Genomic DNA, 21,903 nt, shown 5'->3' on the forward strand with positions numbered 1-21,903 from the left:
ATTCTAAAATTGATTAAATAAATGTTTGTTCCTCATCAATCTATACCCAATAATGACAATGCGAAAACAGGTTTTTAGAAATGTTTGCTAATTTCTCAAAATGAATAACAAATACCTTATTTACATAAGTATTCAGACCCTTTGCTATGAGACTCGAAATTGAGCTCAGGTGAATCCTGTTTCCATTGATCATCCTTGAGATGATTCTACAACTTGATTGGAGTCCACCTGTGGTAAATATGATTGGACATGATTTGGAAAGGCACACACCTGTCTATACAAGGTCCCACAGTTGACAGTGCATGTCAGAGCAAAAACCAAGCCATGAGGTTGAAGGAAATGTCCGTAGAGCTCTGAGACAGGATTGTGTTGAAATGTTTGGTACCCTTCCCCAGATCTGTGCATGTCAGAGCAAAAACCAAGCCATGAGGTTGAAGGACTTGTCCGTAGAGCTCCGAGACAGGATTGTGTTGAGGCACAGATCTGGGGAAGGATACAAAAACATTTCTTCAGCATTGAAGGACCCCAAAAACACACTGGCCTCATCATTCTTAAATGGAAGAAGTTTGGAACCACCAAGGCTCTTCATAGAGCTGTTCGCCCGGCCAAACTGAGCAATCGGGGGAGAAGGGCCTTGGTCAGGGAGGTGACCAAGAACCCGATGGTCACTCTGACAGAGCTCCAGAGTTCCTCTATAGAGATGGGAGAGTCTTCCAGAAGGACAACCGTCACTGCAGCACTCCACCAATCAGGCCTTTATGGTAGAGTGGCCAGACGGAAGCCACTCAGCAAAAGGCACATGACAGCCCGCTTGGAGTTTGCCAAAAGCCACCTAGACTCTCAGACCATGAGAAACAAGATTATCTGGTCTGATGTAACCAAGATTGAACTCTTTGGCCTGAATGCCAAGCATCACGTCTGGAGGAAACCTGGCACCATCCCTACGGTGAAGAATGGTGGTGGCAGCATCATGCTGTGGGGAGGTTTTTCAGCGGCAGGGACTGGGAGACTAGTCAGGATCGAGGGAAAGATGAACGGAGCAAATTAGAGAGAGATCCTTGATGAAAACCTGCTCCAGAGCGCTTAGGACCTCAGACTGGGGCAAAGGTTCACCTTCCAACAGGACAACAACCCTAAGCACACAGCCAAGACAACGCAGGAGTGGCTTCGGGACATGTATTTGCTTTGTCATTATGGGGAATTGTGTGTAAATGAGGGGGGAAAAAACAATTTAATCAATTTTAGAATAAGGCTGTAACGTAACAAAATGTGGAAAAAGTCAAGAGGTCTGAATACTTTCCGAATGCACTGTATCTCTTTATAACTCATTGCATCAATGTTTTAATTGTGTAACAAAATATATTTTATCAGTATTATATACAGGAACTAGTCTGAGGGGTGGAACTCAAACCACACAGTCCAATCTATAGTCTCTTAAATGAACAAATGGTCAGCTTTCAATCAAACAAATAAAAGTATCATCATATGACCACGATTCAAATCATGAAAAGCCCAATAGTTGAATAAAATAGACACCTCTCTTAATGTAATTGGAGTGTTAAGTGTTAGGGTTGCGTCAATTCAATCTGGTATAAGGACAAGTATGACGATGAGTCACCGATTGTATGCTATGTATTTTTTATTAACTAAGTAATAAATGGCAAATGCAACTTTCGTATATACGGGTTCACTGCACCACCCCGCAGGGTGGAACAAGGAACTGACTTGTTCCTGACAAAGATATTATAATATACTCATGACATAGATAGTTCCCGCTTCCGAGCCGGCCTGTCAGAGTAGAGACTGGGCGTGGTTTAGACTCACCTAGCCTATCGCCGGCGCTCAGGCTAGTCCTAGCCTCTTTGCGCTCTTTGGTGTCCCGGCGCTGTTGCTGTGTAGATTACGCTCCCTCACCCCAGAGACTGAGGTCAGACAGCTCTGCAACATTGTCTGAGCTATTTGCACCTGTATACAAAAGCACACTGTTCTCGCTCAAGGCTAACCACAGCTTCCCAGCACTCTTATCTGGGGCTAACTGTTACTTCCAGCACACACACACAGACACCCAGGCGCCCAGGCCAACAGTTGCTAATATTCAATCACATTGAGTATTCAATCACAATCACATATAGTATTGGGTTGTAGTGCATAATTCAGAACCTCACAATTGGTGCCGTGACCCGGATCAAAAAATATATATAATATTTCATTCAAACAGTCTGTTTTATTTAAATATTGGGACTTTGGTTTGAAACCTGTCGCATCCCTAACCTGTCAATGAACCCTAACCCGCCCAAGTAACGAGATAACAAAACTTTCTAATGAAAGTCCCACTGTTGAAATGGAACCAGCTGTGCTTGAATGGAAACTTTAACCATCCACACAGATAAAATGTTGAATCTGTACCATTAATTTTCTTAGAATGTACTGTATGTACATACAGTACATTTGCTCAGAGCTTTGCAGAGTTACTTGGCGGGAAGTACCTCTATGCAAATGCTTATGACAGCTCTCGGCTATGAAAACTCATCTGTAACAAAACGAAGGGCACTATGGTAGATGGCATCCAAAGGTTGAAGAGTAGTAGCAGCTGCACCTTGATATATAATATCACTATAATCCCCTACATCTTTTCCAATGAGTGGGAGCTGCTGCTCAACACCTCCATTCGTCATCGCCCAAGTGTTGGGAGCGATGAATTGTGGCCACCTTCAAAGCAGCTGAAAGTGTGCAAGCCTGGATGGCTGTATGGCCCATAGAAATAGATTGCCAGTCCACCCATTGTGCTACCACTGACTTGAATGGACACACCCTTTCTATTCATTCTATTTCTATGGTGTGTCCACCGATGCCGCTAACCTAGTCAAGACAGGTAATTTCCATCTACCTGAAACTAGTCAGCAGTCATCCCATAGTGGAACATGCCACAGACATGGACGACCCACAGGGCAAGTCCAAGATCATGGATGTAGCTGCAAATTCAATCTCAAAAGCCTTCAACCAACTTCAGGTCCTTGTGGGTGATGTTTTAACCCAAAGTAGCAAGGCCATGCTCCATGGAGTTGATGCTATCAGCCTGAAGCCCTCTACAGACGTGTCCTCTACCAGTGATCGCTTTAGAATCGCATCTGCAGCCAAGCAGAGTGTAAAAGGAAGGGCTACTTCTCATCACTCTGAAGAGATATGCGAGGGGGAAAATAAGAAGCCTGTAAGTATAATGCTTATACCTTGTTGCCCTGTTATACAGTTGATGCTGTTTATATCTTTCTTTCTTTTCAGGCCCATGTGGCTTTCAAGAAAGGATGTAAGGCAGAAGGTTAAGAGCCTCACCTCACCCCATAACACACAGGGAGATCAGTAGCGGGAGGCTCTCAATGCTGCCGACACGTGTGATTGAGACTAGGTTGCATCTGCACCCACCAATTTTACCATCAGTAAACTTTGAGGGGCATTTCATTTGAATACATTTTGTTTTACTTTGAAAACCCAATTCATATCAAACAAGTGGATTATTAATGGTCAAAAGTAACCTCACTTTGCAATAGCTTTGACAACATTTCCAGTGCCCTCTATTTATTTGTGCAACAAACAACCCAAAGATAAAGCCTTACATTCACAAAAGAAAGCCTCTTATCTTTGGTGAACATCCATTACAAGAAAACATTCATGACACATGTTAAGTTAGACCAAGGAAAACAAAAACAATGGGAATGTTATACTTGAACACGTAATAGCTGAAAGACACCAATGGCCGTATCCAAGCCAACCTGCTTTGGCAATGTTTACGCAATATATTTGTTTACCTAGTATGTTTAGGCCTACATGCTCTTGCGTGAATACTGCCCAGTGGGTTTAGTTGAATCGAGCCCCAAGTCTCTACACTATCCTTGGAATTAATTATCTAATAAATTAGCATTAATGGTTATGTAGCACTCCACTTGTTGCCAAACGGAATGCTTTTCTATTTATTGATTACCTATCTGGGGTCAAGGGGCCTGTGACTAGAACTGGGACGGGGGAGAGGATCTCTTTCTCAACAAAACATCATGAATGTCATTGTCTCTGGAAGATCTTATGGACTATCAGACTCAACATTTAAAAAATCCAAGCCTTTAAGTGACATTGTTCACGTTTCCCTCAAAATCTCTTGGTCATCAGACCTGTGTTCAAATACTATTTGAAATCTTCAATTAGTTAGCTTTCGTCAGTCTGGGATGTCCGGTAGGTGAGGTTTGCACTTTTGTGACATTTGAAATGATTTCACATAGTATGGGAACCTAGGCCTGTTGCACATACACAAGTAGAGGTAGGTGACACAGACACCCCAAACTAAAGCTGTAACAAAGTGTTATGGAATGGCCAACACTTCCTATGGTGATCCAGCATTCATTGCCTGTGTATCTGAATAAAGTGAGATGTTTTCATCAAACCTTGAATGGGAGATTATTGACTACAGCAAATACAAACAAACAGATCAAATGGTATTGAAACAGCAGTGATCCCTCTCTGTAGGGTTCCTGCTGTTTTCTGTGCAGAGCATTCTCATGGCTCCAGGGGAGTTGTCCGCTTGTCCCATTTATCCCTGGCTCCAGCGCTCTGTGTCGGGGGGGGGGGGGTTGTCCGCTTGTCCCATTTATCCCTGGTGTTCAAGTCCCCCAAAGAAAGATAGGGTAGTTACAAATCAGTTTCCACGGAAACAACTATCACCAGTCCAGTCTCCATGGAAATTATCCAGCGCTGGTACGGTACCAATACTCGGAAGCATCTTCTGTTTGAGAGGACAAGAGCTCAAATGACATCAGGCGTATGTCTTAGCATCCTGTCTCTGCATCCCTTCATCAGTTCCAGGTACATTTAACCTTGGAGAGTTTGGAGCAGAGATTGCTTCTCTGCTGTCTCTGGTTGGAGAGATGCATGCTGTGATGCATCCACTCAAAGAGATGCTTGTTGGTAGTGAGTGCCCAACCCTTCCTTTCTGTTAGCGATCTTTGATTGAGTAGATTACTCAGAGAAAAATGGGGAACCTACCAAAAATGGCAAAATAAGTGTCCTTTTTGTGTTCAGATCCCTGTCAGGGCAATACAGAAAATGTGTTAATTTTTATTAAAGGGTCTTCATCTTGTTGACTGTGTGAGACAGAGTAAGAGGGGGTATGTTCATTGAGTGCATCTTACCACTCTGTTACACAGCTTAAGAACAAATTTGAGTTAATTTAAATTGGTTTTACATCTGAATAGGATTTGGTTTTACACTATATAGTTTAAAAGGAATTGAATTCATTTGTAAGACGAATGTGTATGTTAACCCTGGGAGGGATAGAGACCAGTGTTGCCAACTTGAAGTCGCTATATTTAGCGAGCTCAGACCCCCACAGCGACTTTTTTCAAAGAACCTAGCGTCAAACTACTTTTCAGGCTGCCTTTGGGGAGTTTTGATACCATTTAGCGACTTTTCCCACAAACAAGAGTGGGAAAAGCTGACTATGCAACAGAAGTCACAGCAGGTGCACACACAGACAGAGAAGCACAAGGGGAAGGGGTGTGCGGCAGGAAAAGGGGAGAATGTCAGGGACCGCAGCAATGCAAATTGGAGCCGTGATGTTGTGGCCGCAACTGCAAAATGTAATCTAGCGACAAATCAAGCAGCCAATTGCAATTCTCACAAAATGTTTTTTGCAACACTGGTAGTCAGCATACATGCCAAATTGGTGTCATCAAAAAGCATGCAATTCTGTTTAATTGTTTAATACAGACCCATCAAATAGTTGAAAGAGAAACAACCATTTTGGTTTATATCACTTTGTGATATAATTGACCACAAGTAAAGCTGCATAAACTAACCCACTGATTATGCCTCATGAACATCAATGAGGGAGATCAATTAGGAAAACAAAAAATGCCATAATAAAACAATTAAATAAATCTGATCCCCATACAGCTGTTAAAATTATGCATTTGGGCATGTTTGACAGAGATTAAAACAAATCTCAAGGTAAAGTAAGTGCCAAGGAGACGCCTTCAAGAAGGGATGGAGCCAGCAAGAGTGTGTGTGCGCGCACGTGGGAAGGAATCAGAAAGTAAGGACAGAACAGGACGAGGCTGCAGCGGAGTCCTCGGTAGGAAGGGTGTGGGAAGGAGCAAGATAAACAACGAGAGGAGAAGGAAGGTCATGACTCTTCGTTGCCCGAGTCTTCCTCGCCATTGAAGCCACCCTCTCCTGCCATCTGGCCCACTGCCTCTGCATCATCCTCATCGTCATCCTCCTCCTCGATGTCATCATCGTAGAGGTCATCGTAGAGCAGGTCCGAGCTGCTGTCGTGGGAAGGCACTTTGGTCTGGATGCAGTACTCGGCCAGCGTAGTAGGCACCTTCACGCCGTCCCGCTCCGCCTCCACTTTAGTGGACACGACCTGCTTCCTGAGAGAGATAGACAGCGAGAGAGAAATAAAGAGAGGGAGAGAGCACAACCGACAGTAAATACAATGTGAGACAGACAGAAGAGTGAAAGGTTCCAGATATAAAAATGAAGTGAATGATTGCACCAAATTTTCACGTTTAGTTGTATGTGTATAAACGAGCATGTTGTTGTTTGTCATTTTGTGTTTAAGAGAAAGTGAATTCTAAGAACCTGATGATCTCGGCATACTCTTTGTCCTTGCCCTTGCTGTCTCTCCACTTGCGGAACATAACAGAGGCATCGACATTGGCCGGGGAGAAGGTGTTGGGCTCATTCAACAGAGAGATCACACTCAGTAGGATGGTCCTGAACATACAGACATATACAATACAAATGTCCAGAGAGTTGGGGGTGTGTTCAGTTGATGAAACATTTTGCAACGTTTTACAACAATACGTACTTAAAGACACATTCTCCCAAAACGTTGCACACCATTTTTTTTTTACATTGAGGCATATAACTGCTATAGTTTCGTGGATGAAACCTCTGACCTTTGAGTGACCCAAAGAAACGAGTGGCGTATTTGATGAAATAGTAAGAGATGTCCAGCATCACACCGCACAACCGCCCTCTGAGCCACCATCATTACAATGTTCCTCAACAGGTTGTTCAGAACAGTACCCTGTCCGTTCACTTAAATGTTTGCTAGGTTTACTTCATCCTGAACGCAGCCCAGGTGTTTTACCTGACATTCTGGGTGGGATTCCATCTCTCAGAGGGCAGCTCTCCGCTCCGGGGGTCGTCAACAGGGGGGTGAAGGATGGAGATACACACGTCGCCATTCTGTAGACAAGCAACATGTTACACTCCACAGCAATAAATCATATAATCACACAAAAGCAAGACACACAAACACAGCGGGGGTCAGCTTAGCTTCCTCCACTGTCCGACTGCCCCATACTGGGCTCGAACAAGTGATCCTCTGTTTCGCAAAACACACGTTAACGCCCTACGTTCCAACGGGCTGAGCCACCCAAAAGGTACCAAGCTAGCTGTGGAATGACCTTACGGTCCGTCCTTAACTCTTACACAAACATACAATGTGGTACACCTCACCTCATATATGTTGGGGTGCCACATCTTTGTGAGGAAACGGAAAGTAGGTGGACAGTAAGGGTAGTCAACTGGAAACTTAATGTGTGCCTGGAAATGAGAGAAAATCAGTGATGTGTGAGGGCAGGAAAACTTTGACATTTCAGAAAGTGTGTTGAAACCCACTAGTGGATTTTGGCCTGGGTGACAGATAACTCAGTTGTAACATAACAAACAACATAACAAACATATTTTTCGATGGTCGTTAAAGTGGTACGCCAAGTTTGTCAAACATTGCTCTCTAGGCCGGGGTATGCACTCACGTAGCTCAATAATGGAGTAGAGGTGCCTAACGTTACTCCTTAGTCCAAGGACCTTACATGTTATGTTTAAAGGGCGAATTGGCTCTGGAAGCCAAAACAACCAACTACTCCATCTAAATGTGAATCGATTCTCAATTGCAGTGCGGTACGGTTCTAGAAACATAAATCCTTCTACTTTCAGATCCCATTAAAAAAATTCACAAATGCAAATCACACACTTACTTTACATTGTTTTAACACAGTTGCAGCCGACGGTATTTTTCAGTGACAACACATTTATGGCGTCTGTCTTCCGTTTACACCATAAATTGTGGTTTACACAAAGGTGTTCGGTGACACAGATAGCTAATTAGCACAGGTAGTCCACTCTGTCTTCCGTAAACAAGCACTGTAACATGGAAATATGGCCGTGTGAGAACCCTAACCCTATAAAAGTTGTGAATCAATTTAACCTTATGTTTTTAGAAAATTATACTGAAAAAAATATAAAATATAAATATAATAATGTACTTGTAAAAAAACATTGCACTCAAGCACGTCCAGTTCTGCCCTCAATTGTTGTCATTAGAAGACACTGAGTCAACTGTAGATGGTCAATTATTTATTGGGAAATCAAACTTGAAGCTGATCCAGCATTTATAGAAATGTTTCATGAACTGAAATAAAAGATCCCAGAAATGTTCAATACGCACAAAAGCTTATTCAACTCTCAAATGTTGGTCACAAATTTGTTTACATCCCTGTAAGTGAGCATTTCTCCTTTGCCAAGACAATCCATCCACCTGACAGGTGTGGCATATCAAGAAGCTGATTAAACAGCATGATCATTACACAGGTGCACCTTGTGCTGGGGACAATAAAAGGCCACTCTAAAAATGTGCAGTTGTCATCACACATCATAATGCCACAGATGTCTCAAGTTTTGAGGGAGCGTGAAATTGTCATGCTGACTGCAGGAATGTCCACCAGTGTTGTTGCCAGATATTTGAATATTGATTTCTCTACCATGAGCCACCTCCAACTTCGTTTTAGAGAATTTGGCAGAACGTCCAACCGGCCCCACCGCAGACCATGTGTAACCACGCCAGCCCAGGACCTCCATATCTGGCTTCGTCACCTGCGGGATCATCTGAGACCAGTCACCCGGACAGCTGATGACACTGTGGGTTTGCTCAACCGAATAATTTCATAAACTGTCAGAAACCGTCTCAGGGAAGCTCATTTGCATGCTCATCGTCCTCACCAGGGTCTTAACCTGACTGCAGTTCGCGGTCGTAACTGACTTCAGTGGGCAAATGCTCACCTTTGATGGCCACCGGCACGCTGGAGAAGTGTGCTCTTCAGAGATTAATCCCAGTTTCAGATGGTAGACAGCGTGTATGGCATTGTGTGGGCGAGCGGTTTCACATTGTGTACAGTGGCCCATGGTGGCGGTGGGGTTATGGTATGAGCAGGCATAAGCTATGGACAACGAACACAATTACATTTTATCGATGGCAATTTGAATGCACAGAGATACTGTGACGAGATCCTGAGGCTCCATTGTCGTGCCATTCATCCGCCGTCATCACCTCATGTTTTAGCATGACAATGCATGGCCCCATGTTGCAAGGCTGTACACAATTCCTGGAAGCTGAAAATGTCCTACTTCTTCCATGGCCTGCAAACTCACCAGACATGTCATCACCCATTGAGCATGCGTGTTCCAGTTGCCACCAATATCCAGCAACTTCGTACAGCCATTGAAGAGGAGTGGGACAACAGATGTGTTGCACTGCATTAGGCAAATGGTGGTCACACCAGATACTGACTGGTTGTCTGATCCACACCCCTAATTTTATTTAAGGTACAGTATCTGTGACCAACAGATGCATATCAATATTCCGATTCATGTGAAATCCATAGATTAGGAGGGCCTAATGAATTTATTTCCATTGACTAATTCAGTCAAATCTTTTAAATTGTTGCACGTTGCATTTTTTTTTGTTCAGTGTATTTCTCGCCGATATGAAATACAAGGTCCTTATGTTTCCGTACTGCAAGCGAGCGTCGCAGCTCTTAACAAAACTCCCCCCTACAGAAGGAACCTTCCTTCACGGACTCTTATATGTAATGTAATGGTTAGAGTCATGATTAAGGGCTAGCACTCACGGTGGCCAGTCAAACACTGATTGTCTACATATAAATATAACAACAACAGTGTGTTGTGTTAGGCTATGCTAAAAGCACTGTTTGGATTCTTGTTGTTTTATGTCTATACTATAAGACTAGAGTTAGCTACAGGCCCGGATCAGGTGTACTGCCCACAGACAAGACAGACTAAATCAGCGATTCTCAACTGGTGGGTTGTGACCCAAATTTGGGTCGCGGGAGGTTTTGAATGGGTCATAGGTGTCTGAGTAAAAATTCATTATAAATATTTTTTTTATAAACAATTTGACGTGAAAAAAAATACTCCAGTCTGAATTTAACATAAACCAGGGGCCTGTTGCACAAAACTAGGATAAGGGATTAAGCCAGGATATCTTGGTGATCCTGGCTCAATTGATCCGTAATCCGGTTGCACTAAAGATGGATAGGGGGCAGGAGGATATGTTATGGTATAAATTACCATGGAGATTTATTCTGTGGAGCTAGCCTGCTCCAGACCAGGCTAAATTCCAGGATCTATTTAATCTCATCCCTAATGTCAGTCAGCAGTCACCACAAATGGAAACCAATAGTTATTTCACTGCTCACTATACATTGTTATCACATATAACTAGACCCACTGTTATTATTTAAACGTTTGTGATCATTAATTTCAATGATTTTGGATAAAAAATGATTTTTAGATGATGTTGCTATCATTAGATAATTTACAGTTTCCCATAGACTATAAGGCTATATATAAAATGATAGAATATTAGGGCCACAGAGGGGAAAAAAACACAAGTCATAATATTGTAACCAGTTGTTTTAAAGGAGGACAGTTGTTAAAATGACAGATGTGGGGCATTTCGTGAAATTGTACTTCAGTATGGTTTCATAAACAAAGACATGCTGATGTGCCAGAATATTAAGTATCACATTGTCATAAGTATCAAAACTGTAAAAACAATATGTAGCTTTTCTGCAGAAAGAACCAGCCTCATAAATTTATGACTTTATCCTTTTTCTTCAGTGTGGCCCTAGTACTCTGTCATATAAACAAATACACATTCCATATGAATATAAAAACACAATGTGTAACATTATGTTCCTTTATTGAATAAGGACAAAACAAAGCAGGTAAACCATCAGCTCCTTTCGAAACTGAAGTCACAGTGACTCTACAAGATGGAAAGCACAGAATCCAAGCATATTATACAAAATGATACATACACATTCAAAGGTCTGTATATAACACACCCTGCATGTCTGCACACTAAAATAAATGCAGGACAAATCCATACACATCAACTGAACAGACAAATGAATGGATGCAGTAGCCTCCCTGCAGCCTTGTATTACACACAGTATACCGCACAAACATCATAAGAGGCCAAATTCGTCAAAAAACGAACCCAAAAAAACCCAAATTCCTCTGCCACCGCAGGACATATTTAACCAAAATTGAAAGCACACATACTAACTAAAATAATTCAACACATATTGGTCCCTCAGCAGCCGACCACTGTCGTCATCAGGGAAGATTGCCGGATTGTCCCAGTCCATGGCTGGTGGCACTCTGGGGGCCCTCTCCTTCCTCAGGCAGGCCACATTGTGGAGGACAGCACAAGCCACAGTAATATCACATGCCCTAACAGGGCTGACCCTTAATTTGTGAAGGCAGTGAAAGCGTGCCTTCAGGAGGCCAAAGGTCATTTCAACTCTGGCCCTGGTCCTGGCATGGGCATGGTTGTAGGCCTGCTGTGCTTCCTGGGGGTCTGTGAAAGGTGTCAGGAGAAAAGGCTGGCAGCCATACCCCCTGTCTCCCAGCAACACACCAGAGAATTCACCTGTCAACACAAAATCTCATCATTACTACCTCATAAACACAGTGATATTCTTGACACAGCCATGATGGTTATAAATAGGGGTTGTGTGGCTTACCTTGTGATAGGCACTGATAGATTTCAGAGGCCCGAAAGATTCTGGAGTCATGGACTGAGCCAGGCCATTTTGCCACAACATTGCTGATCACACAGTCAGCATTGCAGACCATCTGAAATCATAAGATGAGGAATATTACACCAATCAATGCACATCACTGGCAATGCAGAGTGTTCGTCAATGGACAATATCAAAAAGTTATGTTCACCTGAACATTAATGCTGTGAAAGGATTTCCTATTCACAAAATCGGCCTCATGGGCACCTGAGGGGGCTTTTATCCTTATGTGTGTGCAGTCCACTGCACCAATGACATTGGGGAAACCTGTCACACAAAGTAATGAGTATCCTACTATGTGTTAACAGTTGTCCTGTAATTTGTAGATCCTCTTACCTGCAATCCTATAGAACTCCTCTTTGATGTCACAGAGTCTTCTGTGGCCAGGGAAGGAGATGAAGACATCTGCTAATGCTTTGATAGCCAGACACACACTCCTTATTGTGCGGCAAATTGTGGCCTTGTTCAGCTGTTCTGCATCCCCCACTGAGTACAGGAAGGCTCCACTAGCAAAAAAGCGCAAGGCCACACAAACCATTTGCTCCACACTCAGTGCATGGCTCCGTGCAGTGCGGTGCTTAATCCTGGGACCCAGTAGTCTGCATAGATACCTGATGCCATCTGCAGAAAACCTGTATCTTTCATATAGATGGTCATCAGGGAAGGCCAGTGGGTCCAACCGGTCCCTGAAGACCCTTTCTCGCCTGAAGGCTCTCCTCAGCACAAGTGCTTCTTCATCCACCACATCTCGCACGAATGGGCATGCCATTGTCAGAGCAGAAAGGAACACACAATTTTGGGCCTTCATATAGGCTAGTGGCCACACCTGGTGCTGGGGGGGTGGGCAAAAGAGGGCGATGCCTTATAACGATGACTTGGTTGTACTGATTGCTGGGAAAATAAAAAAAACCTTAGAAAGATGCCACCGTCCTGTGTGCTCACAATAAGAGCTCATATGTCATGGCTCACTTGACTTTACGAGAATATACCTAATTTTTATTTTGAGCTGTGTCATCTTCTTGGAGCTGGGGGAGGAAAGAAAAATAATGATTAATACATTTGTGTTACAGTTAGCATACAGTGTACATTGAAGGCATATCTCACCTCCCTCTCAAGTTTTTTTATTTCAAGGTCCAGTTTCCTAATTGTCCTCTTTTTTATTTCGGACTCCAGTGCAAGATTTTCCATCTTTTTCTTCTTGTACTGAATGTCTATGTCTGCCAGTTCTATTTGGCGCCGGAGGTGGTTGCCATACAACTTTCTGATAGCTTGTGAGCTCTGTGAACACAATACAATTAGCGCAGCTGGAATTTGGCAGGATGTGGTGTCCTTTTATTAATACGCACTATGTTGCCAGGCTGGTTTTCCCACTGTATAGCATCTGGGTCCTGTAAAAGAAATTAGATTTTTTGATTTTGATGAGGACTCCTCACCATTGTAGAGTAAATAGTACTTTCACAGTCTTAACATGATACCTCATGCCTTCTGGAATCCAGAGAGATGGTCTCCTCCTCATCATCGTCTCCATCATGTGCTGTTGCTGCTGCACTGGGGCCTTCACCCTATCACATTTAATCGGATTCATATTGAAGCTAGTAGACAAGACATGCCAGGCCTACAGTATGCCTTTGATGGAGTACTCACTGGATCAGCATCGTCTGGTGCTTGTGCTGGTGGCTCTAACAGGAACACAGTGCTGCCAGACACTGCAAGGCAATAGGTAAACCAAAGTCAGACAGTCCAAATTGATTCAATATGAATGTGGTTGTATCCCATGTAGAGATGGAAGGACATACCTTGAATGAAGCGGGTGGCATCTTGGGAGGAACCTATGCTCGTCTCTTTCCCCCCAGGGATCCCCTCTAAGACGGGCCTGCCTTTATTTAGCTCCAAGGCCATGTCCTCTGCTGGGGTAAGGTCAGCCTTTGGTGACCCACCACCCGTGCCTTGTCTGTGGGTATTCTTTTTCACTGCTAAAACAGTACAGACAATGTGTGAGCAGGCACCTTCTGGGTACAATATATGCTTGTGCTTTGTTAAATATTAGTCAGGGACCATACCATTCTGCAGAATGTTCTTGTATTTGATTTTGACCTGCTGCCATGTCCGTTTTGGCCCGTTCATGTTTAATCTACACACACACACACACACACACACACATTTAATGGAGTCACACTGCAAAAAATTACTTGGTATTTTTGTCTTGTTTTCAGTAAAAATATCAAAAAATTTATCATAGCTTTATACAGTGTGATGGAGTTACTTTACACAATTTCACTCATATCTGCAGTGCATTTCAATTAAAAATTTAACCGTTTCATAATTACAGTACAACTGCATTTTTGGAGATGTGAATTAAATATTTGAATTGTAATTGTGATGTTTCAGCGGAGCGGTGAGTGTGTAATTGTGCACTACTTACGCATTCAGGCGGTCTGCAATACTTTGCCACGCTTTTTCTCTTTGCTTTATCACTGTGGCGGTGTTGCCTTTCTTCTTAATTATATCTTTTACCTCCTCGTATGCCTCCATGAGGATTTGTGCTTCCGACGGGGAAAAGTACGCGGCTCTAGTTGCCATGGTAAATCAGTTAATCTGTGATCTGTGGCGGGGTCTATTTGAGTGAGCCGTGAGCGCGCACCTATCCAGGATTGGTTTCACCTGGCTTAATGAATCCGTGTCTGCTCATCCTGGCTTGGCCTGTTGCACAACCAAGTAGAACTTGAACGCACATGTCCGGGATACAATGAGCTCAGCTGAGCTCAATGAAGCCAAAACATGTGCGTCCAGGCTTAATTGGTTGCACAACAGACCAAGCCAGGATGAGCAGACACGGATTCATTAAGCCAGGTGAAACCAATCCTGGATAGGTGCGCGCTCACGGCTCACTCAAATAGACCCCGCCACAGATCACAGATTAACTGATTTACCATGGCAACTAGAGCCGCGTACTTTTCCCCGTCGGAAGCACAAATCCTCATGGAGGCATACGAGGAGGTAAAAGATATAATTAAGAAGAAAGGCAACACCGCCACAGTGATAAAGCAAAGAGAAAAAGCGTGGCAAAGTATTGCAGACCGCCTGAATGCGTAAGTAGTGCACAATTACACACTCACCGCTCCGCTGAAACATCACAATTACAATTCAAATATTTAATTCACATCTCCAAAAATGCAGTTGTACTGTAATTATGAAACGGTTAAATTTTTAATTGAAATGCACTGCAGATATGAGTGAAATTGTGTAAAGTAACTCCATCACACTGTATAAAGCTATGATAAATTTTTTGATATTTTTACTGAAAACAAGACAAAAATACCAAGTAATTTTTTGCAGTGTGACTCCATTAAATGTGTGTGTGTGTGTGTGTGTGTGTGTAGATTAAACATGAACGGGCCAAAACGGACATGGCAGCAGGTCAAAATCAAATACAAGAACATTCTGCAGAATGGTATGGTCCCTGACTAATATTTAACAAAGCACAAGCATATATTGTACCCAGAAGGTGCCTGCTCACACATTGTCTGTACTGTTTTAGCAGTGAAAAAGAATACCCACAGACAAGGCACGGGTGGTGGGTCACCAAAGGCTGACCTTACCCCAGCAGAGGACATGGCCTTGGAGCTAAATAAAGGCAGGCCCGTCTTAGAGGGGATCCCTGGGGGGAAAGAGACGAGCATAGGTTCCTCCCAAGATGCCACCCGCTTCATTCAAGGTATGTCCTTCCATCTCTACATGGGATACAACCACATTCATATTGAATCAATTTGGACTGTCTGACTTTGGTTTACCTATTGCCTTGCAGTGTCTGGCAGCACTGTGTTCCTGTTAGAGCCACCAGCACAAGCACCAGACGATGCTGATCCAGTGAGTACTCCATCAAAGGCATACTGTAGGCCTGGCATGTCTTGTCTACTAGCTTCAATATGAATCCGATTAAATGTGATAGGGTGAAGGCCCCAGTGCAGCAGCAACAGCACATGATGGAGACGATGATGAGGAGGAGACCATCTCTCTGGATTCCAGAAGGCATGAGGTATCATGTTAAGACTGTGAAAGTACTATTTACTCTACAATGGTGAGGAGTCCTCATCAAAATCAAAAAATCTAATTTCTTTTACAGGACCCAGATGCTATACAGTGGGAAAACCAGCCTGGCAACATAGTGCGTATTAATAAAAGGACACCACATCCTGCCAAATTCCAGCTGCGCTAATTGTATTGTGTTCACAGAGCTCACAAGCTATCAGAAAGTTGTATGGCAACCACCTCCGGCGCCAAATAGAACTGGCAGACATAGACATTCAGTACAAGAAGAAAAAGATGGAAAATCTTGCACTGGAGTCCGAAATAAAAAAGAGGACAATTAGGAAACTGGACCTTGAAATAAAAAAACTTGAGAGGGAGGTGAGATATGCCTTCAATGTACACTGTATGCTAACTGTAACACAAATGTATTAATCATTATTTTTCTTTCCTCCCCCAGCTCCAAGAAGATGACACAGCTCAAAATAAAAATTAGGTATATTCTCGTAAAGTCAAGTGAGCCATGACATATGAGCTCTTATTGTGAGCACACAGGACGGTGGCATCTTTCTAAGGTTTTTTTTATTTTCCCAGCAATCAGTACAACCAAGTCATCGTTATAAGGCATCGCCCTCTTTTGCCCACCCCCCCAGCACCAGGTGTGGCCACTAGCCTATATGAAGGCCCAAAATTGTGTGTTCCTTTCTGCTCTGACAATGGCATGCCCATTCGTGCGAGATGTGGTGGATGAAGAAGCACTTGTGCTGAGGAGAGCCTTCAGGCGAGAAAGGGTCTTCAGGGACCGGTTGGACCCACTGGCCTTCCCTGATGACCATCTATATGAAAGATACAGGTTTTCTGCAGATGGCATCAGGTATCTATGCAGACTACTGGGTCCCAGGATTAAGCACCGCACTGCACGGAGCCATGCACTGAGTGTGGAGCAAATGGTTTGTGTGGCCTTGCGCTTTTTTGCTAGTGGAGCCTTCCTGTACTCAGTGGGGGATGCAGAACAGCTGAACAAGGCCACAATTTGCCGCACAATAAGGAGTGTGTGTCTGGCTATCAAAGCATTAGCAGATGTCTTCATCTCCTTCCCTGGCCACAGAAGACTCTGTGACATCAAAGAGGAGTTCTATAGGATTGCAGGTAAGAGGATCTACAAATTACAGGACAACTGTTAACACATAGTAGGATACTCATTACTTTGTGTGACAGGTTTCCCCAATGTCATTGGTGCAGTGGACTGCACACACATAAGGATAAAAGCCCCCTCAGGTGCCCATGAGGCCGATTTTGTGAATAGGAAATCCTTTCACAGCATTAATGTTCAGGTGAACATAACTTTTTGATATTGTCCATTGACGAACACTCTGCATTGCCAGTGATGTGCATTGATTGGTGTAATATTCCTCATCTTATGATTTCAGATGGTCTGCAATGCTGACTGTGTGATCAGCAATGTTGTGGCAAAATGGCCTGGCTCAGTCCATGACTCCAGAATCTTTCGGGCCTCTGAAATCTATCAGTGCCTATCACAAGGTAAGCCACACAACCCCTATTTATAACCATCATGGCTGTGTCAAGAATATCACTGTGTTTATGAGGTAGTAATGATGAGATTTTGTGTTGACAGGTGAATTCTCTGGTGTGTTGCTGGGAGACAGGGGGTATGGCTGCCAGCCTTTTCTCCTGACACCTTTCACAGACCCCCAGGAAGCACAGCAGGCCTACAACCATGCCCATGCCAGGACCAGGGCCAGAGTTGAAATGACCTTTGGCCTCCTGAAGGCACGCTTTCACTGCCTTCACAAATTAAGGGTCAGCCCTGTTAGGGCATGTGATATTACTGTGGCTTGTGCTGTCCTCCACAATGTGGCCTGCCTGAGGAAGGAGAGGGCCCCCAGAGTGCCACCAGCCATGGACTGGGACAATCCGGCAATCTTCCCTGATGACGACAGTGGTCGGCTGCTGAGGGACCAATATGTGTTGAATTATTTTAGTTAGTATGTGTGCTTTCAATTTTGGTTAAATATGTCCTGCGGTGGCAGAGGAATTTGGGTTTTTTTGGGTTCGTTTTTTGACGAATTTGGCCTCTTATGATGTTTGTGCGGTATACTGTGTGTAATACAAGGCTGCAGGGAGGCTACTGCATCCATTCATTTGTCTGTTCAGTTGATGTGTATGGATTTGTCCTGCATTTATTTTAGTGTGCAGACATGCAGGGTGTGTTATATACAGACCTTTGAATGTGTATGTATCATTTTGTATAATATGCTTGGATTCTGTGCTTTCCATCTTGTAGAGTCACTGTGACTTCAGTTTCGAAAGGAGCTGATGGTTTACCTGCTTTGTTTTGTCCTTATTCAATAAAGGAACATAATGTTACACATTGTGTTTTTATATTCATATGGAATGTGTATTTGTTTATATGACAGAGTACTAGGGCCACACTGAAGAAAAAGGATAAAGTCATAAATTTATGAGGCTGGTTCTTTCTGCAGAAAAGCTACATATTGTTTTTACAGTTTTGATACTTATGACAATGTGATACTTAATATTCTGGCACATCAGCATGTCTTTGTTTATGAAACCATACTGAAGTACAATTTCACGAAATGCCCCACATCTGTCATTTTAACAACTGTCCTCCTTTAAAACAACTGGTTACAATATTATGACTTGTGTTTTTTTCCCCTCTGTGGCCCTAATATTCTATCATTTTATATATAGCCTTATAGTCTATGGGAAACTGTAAATTATCTAATGATAGCAACATCATCTAAAAATCATTTTTTATCCAAAATCATTGAAATTAATGATCACAAACGTTTAAATAATAACAGTGGGTCTAGTTATATGTGATAACAATGTATAGTGAGCAGTGAAATAACTATTGGTTTCCATTTGTGGTGACTGCTGACTGACATTAGGGATGAGATTAAATAGATCCTGGAATTTAGCCTGGTCTGGAGCAGGCTAGCTCCACAGAATAAATCTCCATGGTAATTTATACCATAACATATCCTCCTGCCCCCTATCCATCTTTAGTGCAACCGGATTACGGATCAATTGAGCCAGGATCACCAAGATATCCTGGCTTAATCCCTTATCCTAGTTTTGTGCAACAGGCCCCTGGTTGTATTTTGGCAATTCTTTTTCGCGATGCAAATATTGGGTCGCGACTGAGACAACCTGGTTCAATTTGGGTCCTGAGGCAAAACCAGTTGAGACTAAATTATCCCTCACCTTGAAGTATCCTCCCTCGTAAAGTGTGTTGGGGGGTCCAAATATGGCCACCTCCCAGTTGTACAAGTCTGACTCTTCTACTGGGGTGATGCGGAAACCCTCCACTGGTTCCTCTTGGAGAGACTTCAGTTCAAGCATCAGTGCCTTGTGAGAGCTTGGCATCTGCTGCTGCGCCATGGTGACCCAAGAGTAATGAAGTGTCAAAACCGGACGACCAGTTTGCTCTCGCTCTTTGGCAGCTTTCTCGACAGCCAGTCAAATAAAACAGTACCAATTCAAATTGCTCGTCCCAACAAGTAACAGCTGGTAGTCATATAAATGTATGCAAGCATTAACCACCACGTCTTGATGGTAGGTGGCTAGCACTAGCTATCCATCTAACGGTGCAGCCTGCCCTAAACAAGTCAGGAGCATTTACGAGCGACAAAACTTCTGCTGGCAGTGTTGACAGTTCTTTGGATAATGAAGAAGCTACTTTTGGTAGAGACTAAAATATTTATACACAGTTTTATGACACGCCAAATGTTTTATCGCTGCATATTCCTCGATCTGTGCATCTGTTATTGTTTTATTCTGGGGGTGGTCAGGTGGTGCCGTTTACAAATTATCTTCTGTCCCCACGTTCAAAATATATCTAGAGTCTTTGATATCCAAACATTTATAACTTGTTTCATAATGTTATGAAAAGTATAATTAGATGACAAACGGTGTTTCTGTTTTTCCTGTGTCGTTCGTTCTCTGTCGATCTGTCTAGACTCGGCAGATCCAGCGGGTTGTTTTGACATTTGTTTGTTTGAGAGCTCGCTAGCTGCTCCACGAGTCTTAAACTCTACCAACGTTCATGAATCGATTTTTTATCATATGACCAGCAATATCTCTTTAAAATAACTACAGCGTTGTAAATTAATCCACATTTGTGTAGGAACTTCCTTCTCTCTCAAGTTCCATCCTTTGCTTCCTGGAGATTTCACTGCGCTTGCTGCCTCGCGCACTTACGTCGTAGCGTAGGCAACACCTTGCACTTACGTTTTACGTGAAAAACTACGTAAAAAATATAGCTAGCGTCTTTGGTATCCTACCATTTTAACTTGTTTCATAATGTTATAATGAAAAGTAGAATTAGATGATAACCGGTGTTTATACTGTTTATCCTGTGTCATTCGTCCGTTCTCTGTATATCTGTCTAGACTCTTTGCAGGTCCAACGGGTTGTTCTCAGCCTCTTGTTTGTATTCGGGAGGATAGCTTTTCTCTGTATCCCACGACCCGTACGAAACAAAATCGCTGAGTGCAGTATAATTAAGCAATAAGGCCCGAGGGGTGTGGTATGGACGATATACCACGGCTAAGGGATGTTCTTAAGCACGACCCAACGCAGAGTGGTAGTACACAGCCCTTAGTCTGGTATATTGGCCATATATCACAAGCCTTATTCTATTATAATGCTATCACCACCCAGAAGGCGAGGTCCATACAGGTGCATCAAAGCTCGGACCAAGAGACTGAAAAACAGCTTCTATCTCAAGGCCATCAGACTGTTAAACAGCCATCACTAGCACAGAGAGGCTACTGCCTATATACAGACTTGAAATCATTGGCCACTTTAATAAATGGAACACTAGTCACTTTAATAATGCCACTTTAATAATGTTTACATATCTTGCATTACTCATCTCATGTATATTCTGTATTCTATACTATCGCATCTTAGCCTATGCGCTCTGACATTGCTCATCCATATATTTATATATTCTTATTCCATCACTTTACTTAGATTTGTGTGTGTTAGGTATTTGTTGTGGAATTGTTAGATATTACTTGTTAGATATTGCTGCACTGTCGGAACTAGAAGCACAAACATTTCGCTACACTCGCAATAACATCTGCTAACCATGTGTATGTGACCAATGCATTTGATTTGATTTGAACTGGTTACCAACGTAATTAGAGCAGTAAAAATAAATATTTTGTCATACCCATGGTATACATAAGGTCTGATATACCACGGCTTTCAGCAAATCAGCATTCAGGGCTCGAACCACCAAATGTATAACTGTAGTTAGAGTGCATTATGACTGCAGTATGCTGCAAATACTGCATCCAAAATAAAATGTTTTTACTGCAGTAATTTTGCAGTGTAACTGCAGTTACAGTGTAGTATAACTGCAGTTCAACTACAGTACACTGCAGTTATTCTGCAATTACTGCGTCCAAAATACAGCAGTCAACTGCAGTTACTGCACTTTTACTACAGTTTCAAAAGTGCAATCTTTTTTTGTAAGGGGTGCTGCTAGTGCTCGCTCCGAGTCTCAAACTCTATCAATGTTTATGATTCGTTTTAAAGCCCTCCTATGACCAGCAAAATGTCTTTAAAATAATTATACTGTTATAAATTAATCCATATTTGTGTAGGAGCTTCATTTTCTTTCTTTCGTTCATCACTTTGCTTTGCTTCAGGCAACATCTTGTACTTACAAGTTGAAAAAAGTAAAACATTTTGTAATACTCAATTAGACTATGCCCATTTCAAGCTTATCTTTCTAGAAAATAAAATGTTATTTCAGAATATTTAGGCATGTTAGCTGGCTAACTCAGTGATCCTGCTTTGTGGTATATCCCTCTGAAAGACTGTGAGGATTATCCCTCTGCTGCCAACCAATATAGTGATAGAAGGGTGGGGCTTGACT

General features: G+C 42.8%; 2 protein-coding genes across 13 annotated transcripts; one reads left to right on the plus strand and one right to left on the minus strand.

The window, feature by feature from the left end:
- Window positions 1-1,621: 1,621 nt before the first annotated feature.
- On the minus strand, window positions 1,622-20,193 carry LOC139577085 (ubiquitin-conjugating enzyme E2 R2-like). Of its 11 annotated transcripts, none has more exons than XR_011675209.1 (10): window positions 14,003-14,632; window positions 13,739-13,915; window positions 13,587-13,648; window positions 13,418-13,504; window positions 13,289-13,330; window positions 13,047-13,220; window positions 12,932-12,967; window positions 12,279-12,833; window positions 11,886-11,997; window positions 11,019-11,791 (listed from the first exon to the last, which is right to left on the minus strand). XR_011675209.1 is itself a non-coding variant. In XM_071403861.1 (10 exons), the coding sequence occupies exons 7-10, from the start codon at window positions 12,748-12,750 to the stop codon at window positions 11,421-11,423; spliced, it is 1,071 nt and encodes a 356-aa protein (XP_071259962.1). In that variant the 5' UTR covers window positions 12,751-12,833; window positions 12,932-12,967; window positions 13,047-13,330; window positions 13,418-13,504; window positions 13,587-13,648; window positions 13,739-13,915; window positions 14,003-14,632; the 3' UTR covers window positions 11,019-11,420. The 11 variants fall into 11 exon arrangements, 8 of the variants coding, with proteins under 8 accessions (XP_071259964.1, XP_071259965.1, XP_071259962.1 ...); XM_071403861.1 differs by adding an exon at window positions 12,094-12,209 and having other exon boundaries at window positions 13,047-13,330; XR_011675208.1 differs by having other exon boundaries at window positions 12,932-13,220.
- On the plus strand, window positions 14,746-18,377 carry LOC139577084 (putative nuclease HARBI1). Of its 2 annotated transcripts, XM_071403855.1 has the most exons (11): window positions 14,746-15,393; window positions 15,481-15,657; window positions 15,748-15,809; window positions 15,892-15,978; window positions 16,066-16,107; window positions 16,176-16,349; window positions 16,429-16,464; window positions 16,563-17,117; window positions 17,187-17,302; window positions 17,399-17,510; window positions 17,605-18,377. In XM_071403855.1, exons 8-11 carry the CDS (start codon window positions 16,646-16,648, stop codon window positions 17,973-17,975), a joined length of 1,071 nt encoding a protein of 356 aa, XP_071259956.1. In that variant the 5' UTR covers window positions 14,746-15,393; window positions 15,481-15,657; window positions 15,748-15,809; window positions 15,892-15,978; window positions 16,066-16,107; window positions 16,176-16,349; window positions 16,429-16,464; window positions 16,563-16,645; the 3' UTR covers window positions 17,976-18,377. The 2 variants fall into 2 exon arrangements, with proteins under 2 accessions (XP_071259956.1, XP_071259957.1); XM_071403856.1 differs by lacking the exon at window positions 17,187-17,302 and having other exon boundaries at window positions 14,756-15,393.
- Window positions 20,194-21,903: the final 1,710 nt, after the last annotated feature.

Source organism: Salvelinus alpinus, chromosome 5 (genome assembly GCF_045679555.1).
Source record: "Salvelinus alpinus chromosome 5, SLU_Salpinus.1, whole genome shotgun sequence".
NCBI classification, from domain to species: Eukaryota; Metazoa; Chordata; class Actinopteri; order Salmoniformes; family Salmonidae; genus Salvelinus; species Salvelinus alpinus.

Coding starts and splice junctions, on each gene's coding strand:
- LOC139577084 (XM_071403855.1), top strand. CDS start 16,646: ATGAAGGCCCAAAATTGTGTGTTCCTTTCTGCTCTGACAATGGCATGC. Junction 17,118..17,186: donor GGAGTTCTATAGGATTGCAG/GTAAGAGGATCT, acceptor TTTGTGTGACAG/GTTTCCCCAATGTCATTGGT. Junction 17,511..17,604: donor CTATCAGTGCCTATCACAAG/GTAAGCCACACA, acceptor TTGTGTTGACAG/GTGAATTCTCTGGTGTGTTG.
- LOC139577085 (XM_071403861.1), bottom strand. CDS start 12,750: ATGAAGGCCCAAAATTGTGTGTTCCTTTCTGCTCTGACAATGGCATGC. Junction 11,998..12,093: donor TTCACAGCATTAATGTTCAG/GTGAACATAACT, acceptor TTATGATTTCAG/ATGGTCTGCAATGCTGACTG. Junction 11,792..11,885: donor CTATCAGTGCCTATCACAAG/GTAAGCCACACA, acceptor TTGTGTTGACAG/GTGAATTCTCTGGTGTGTTG.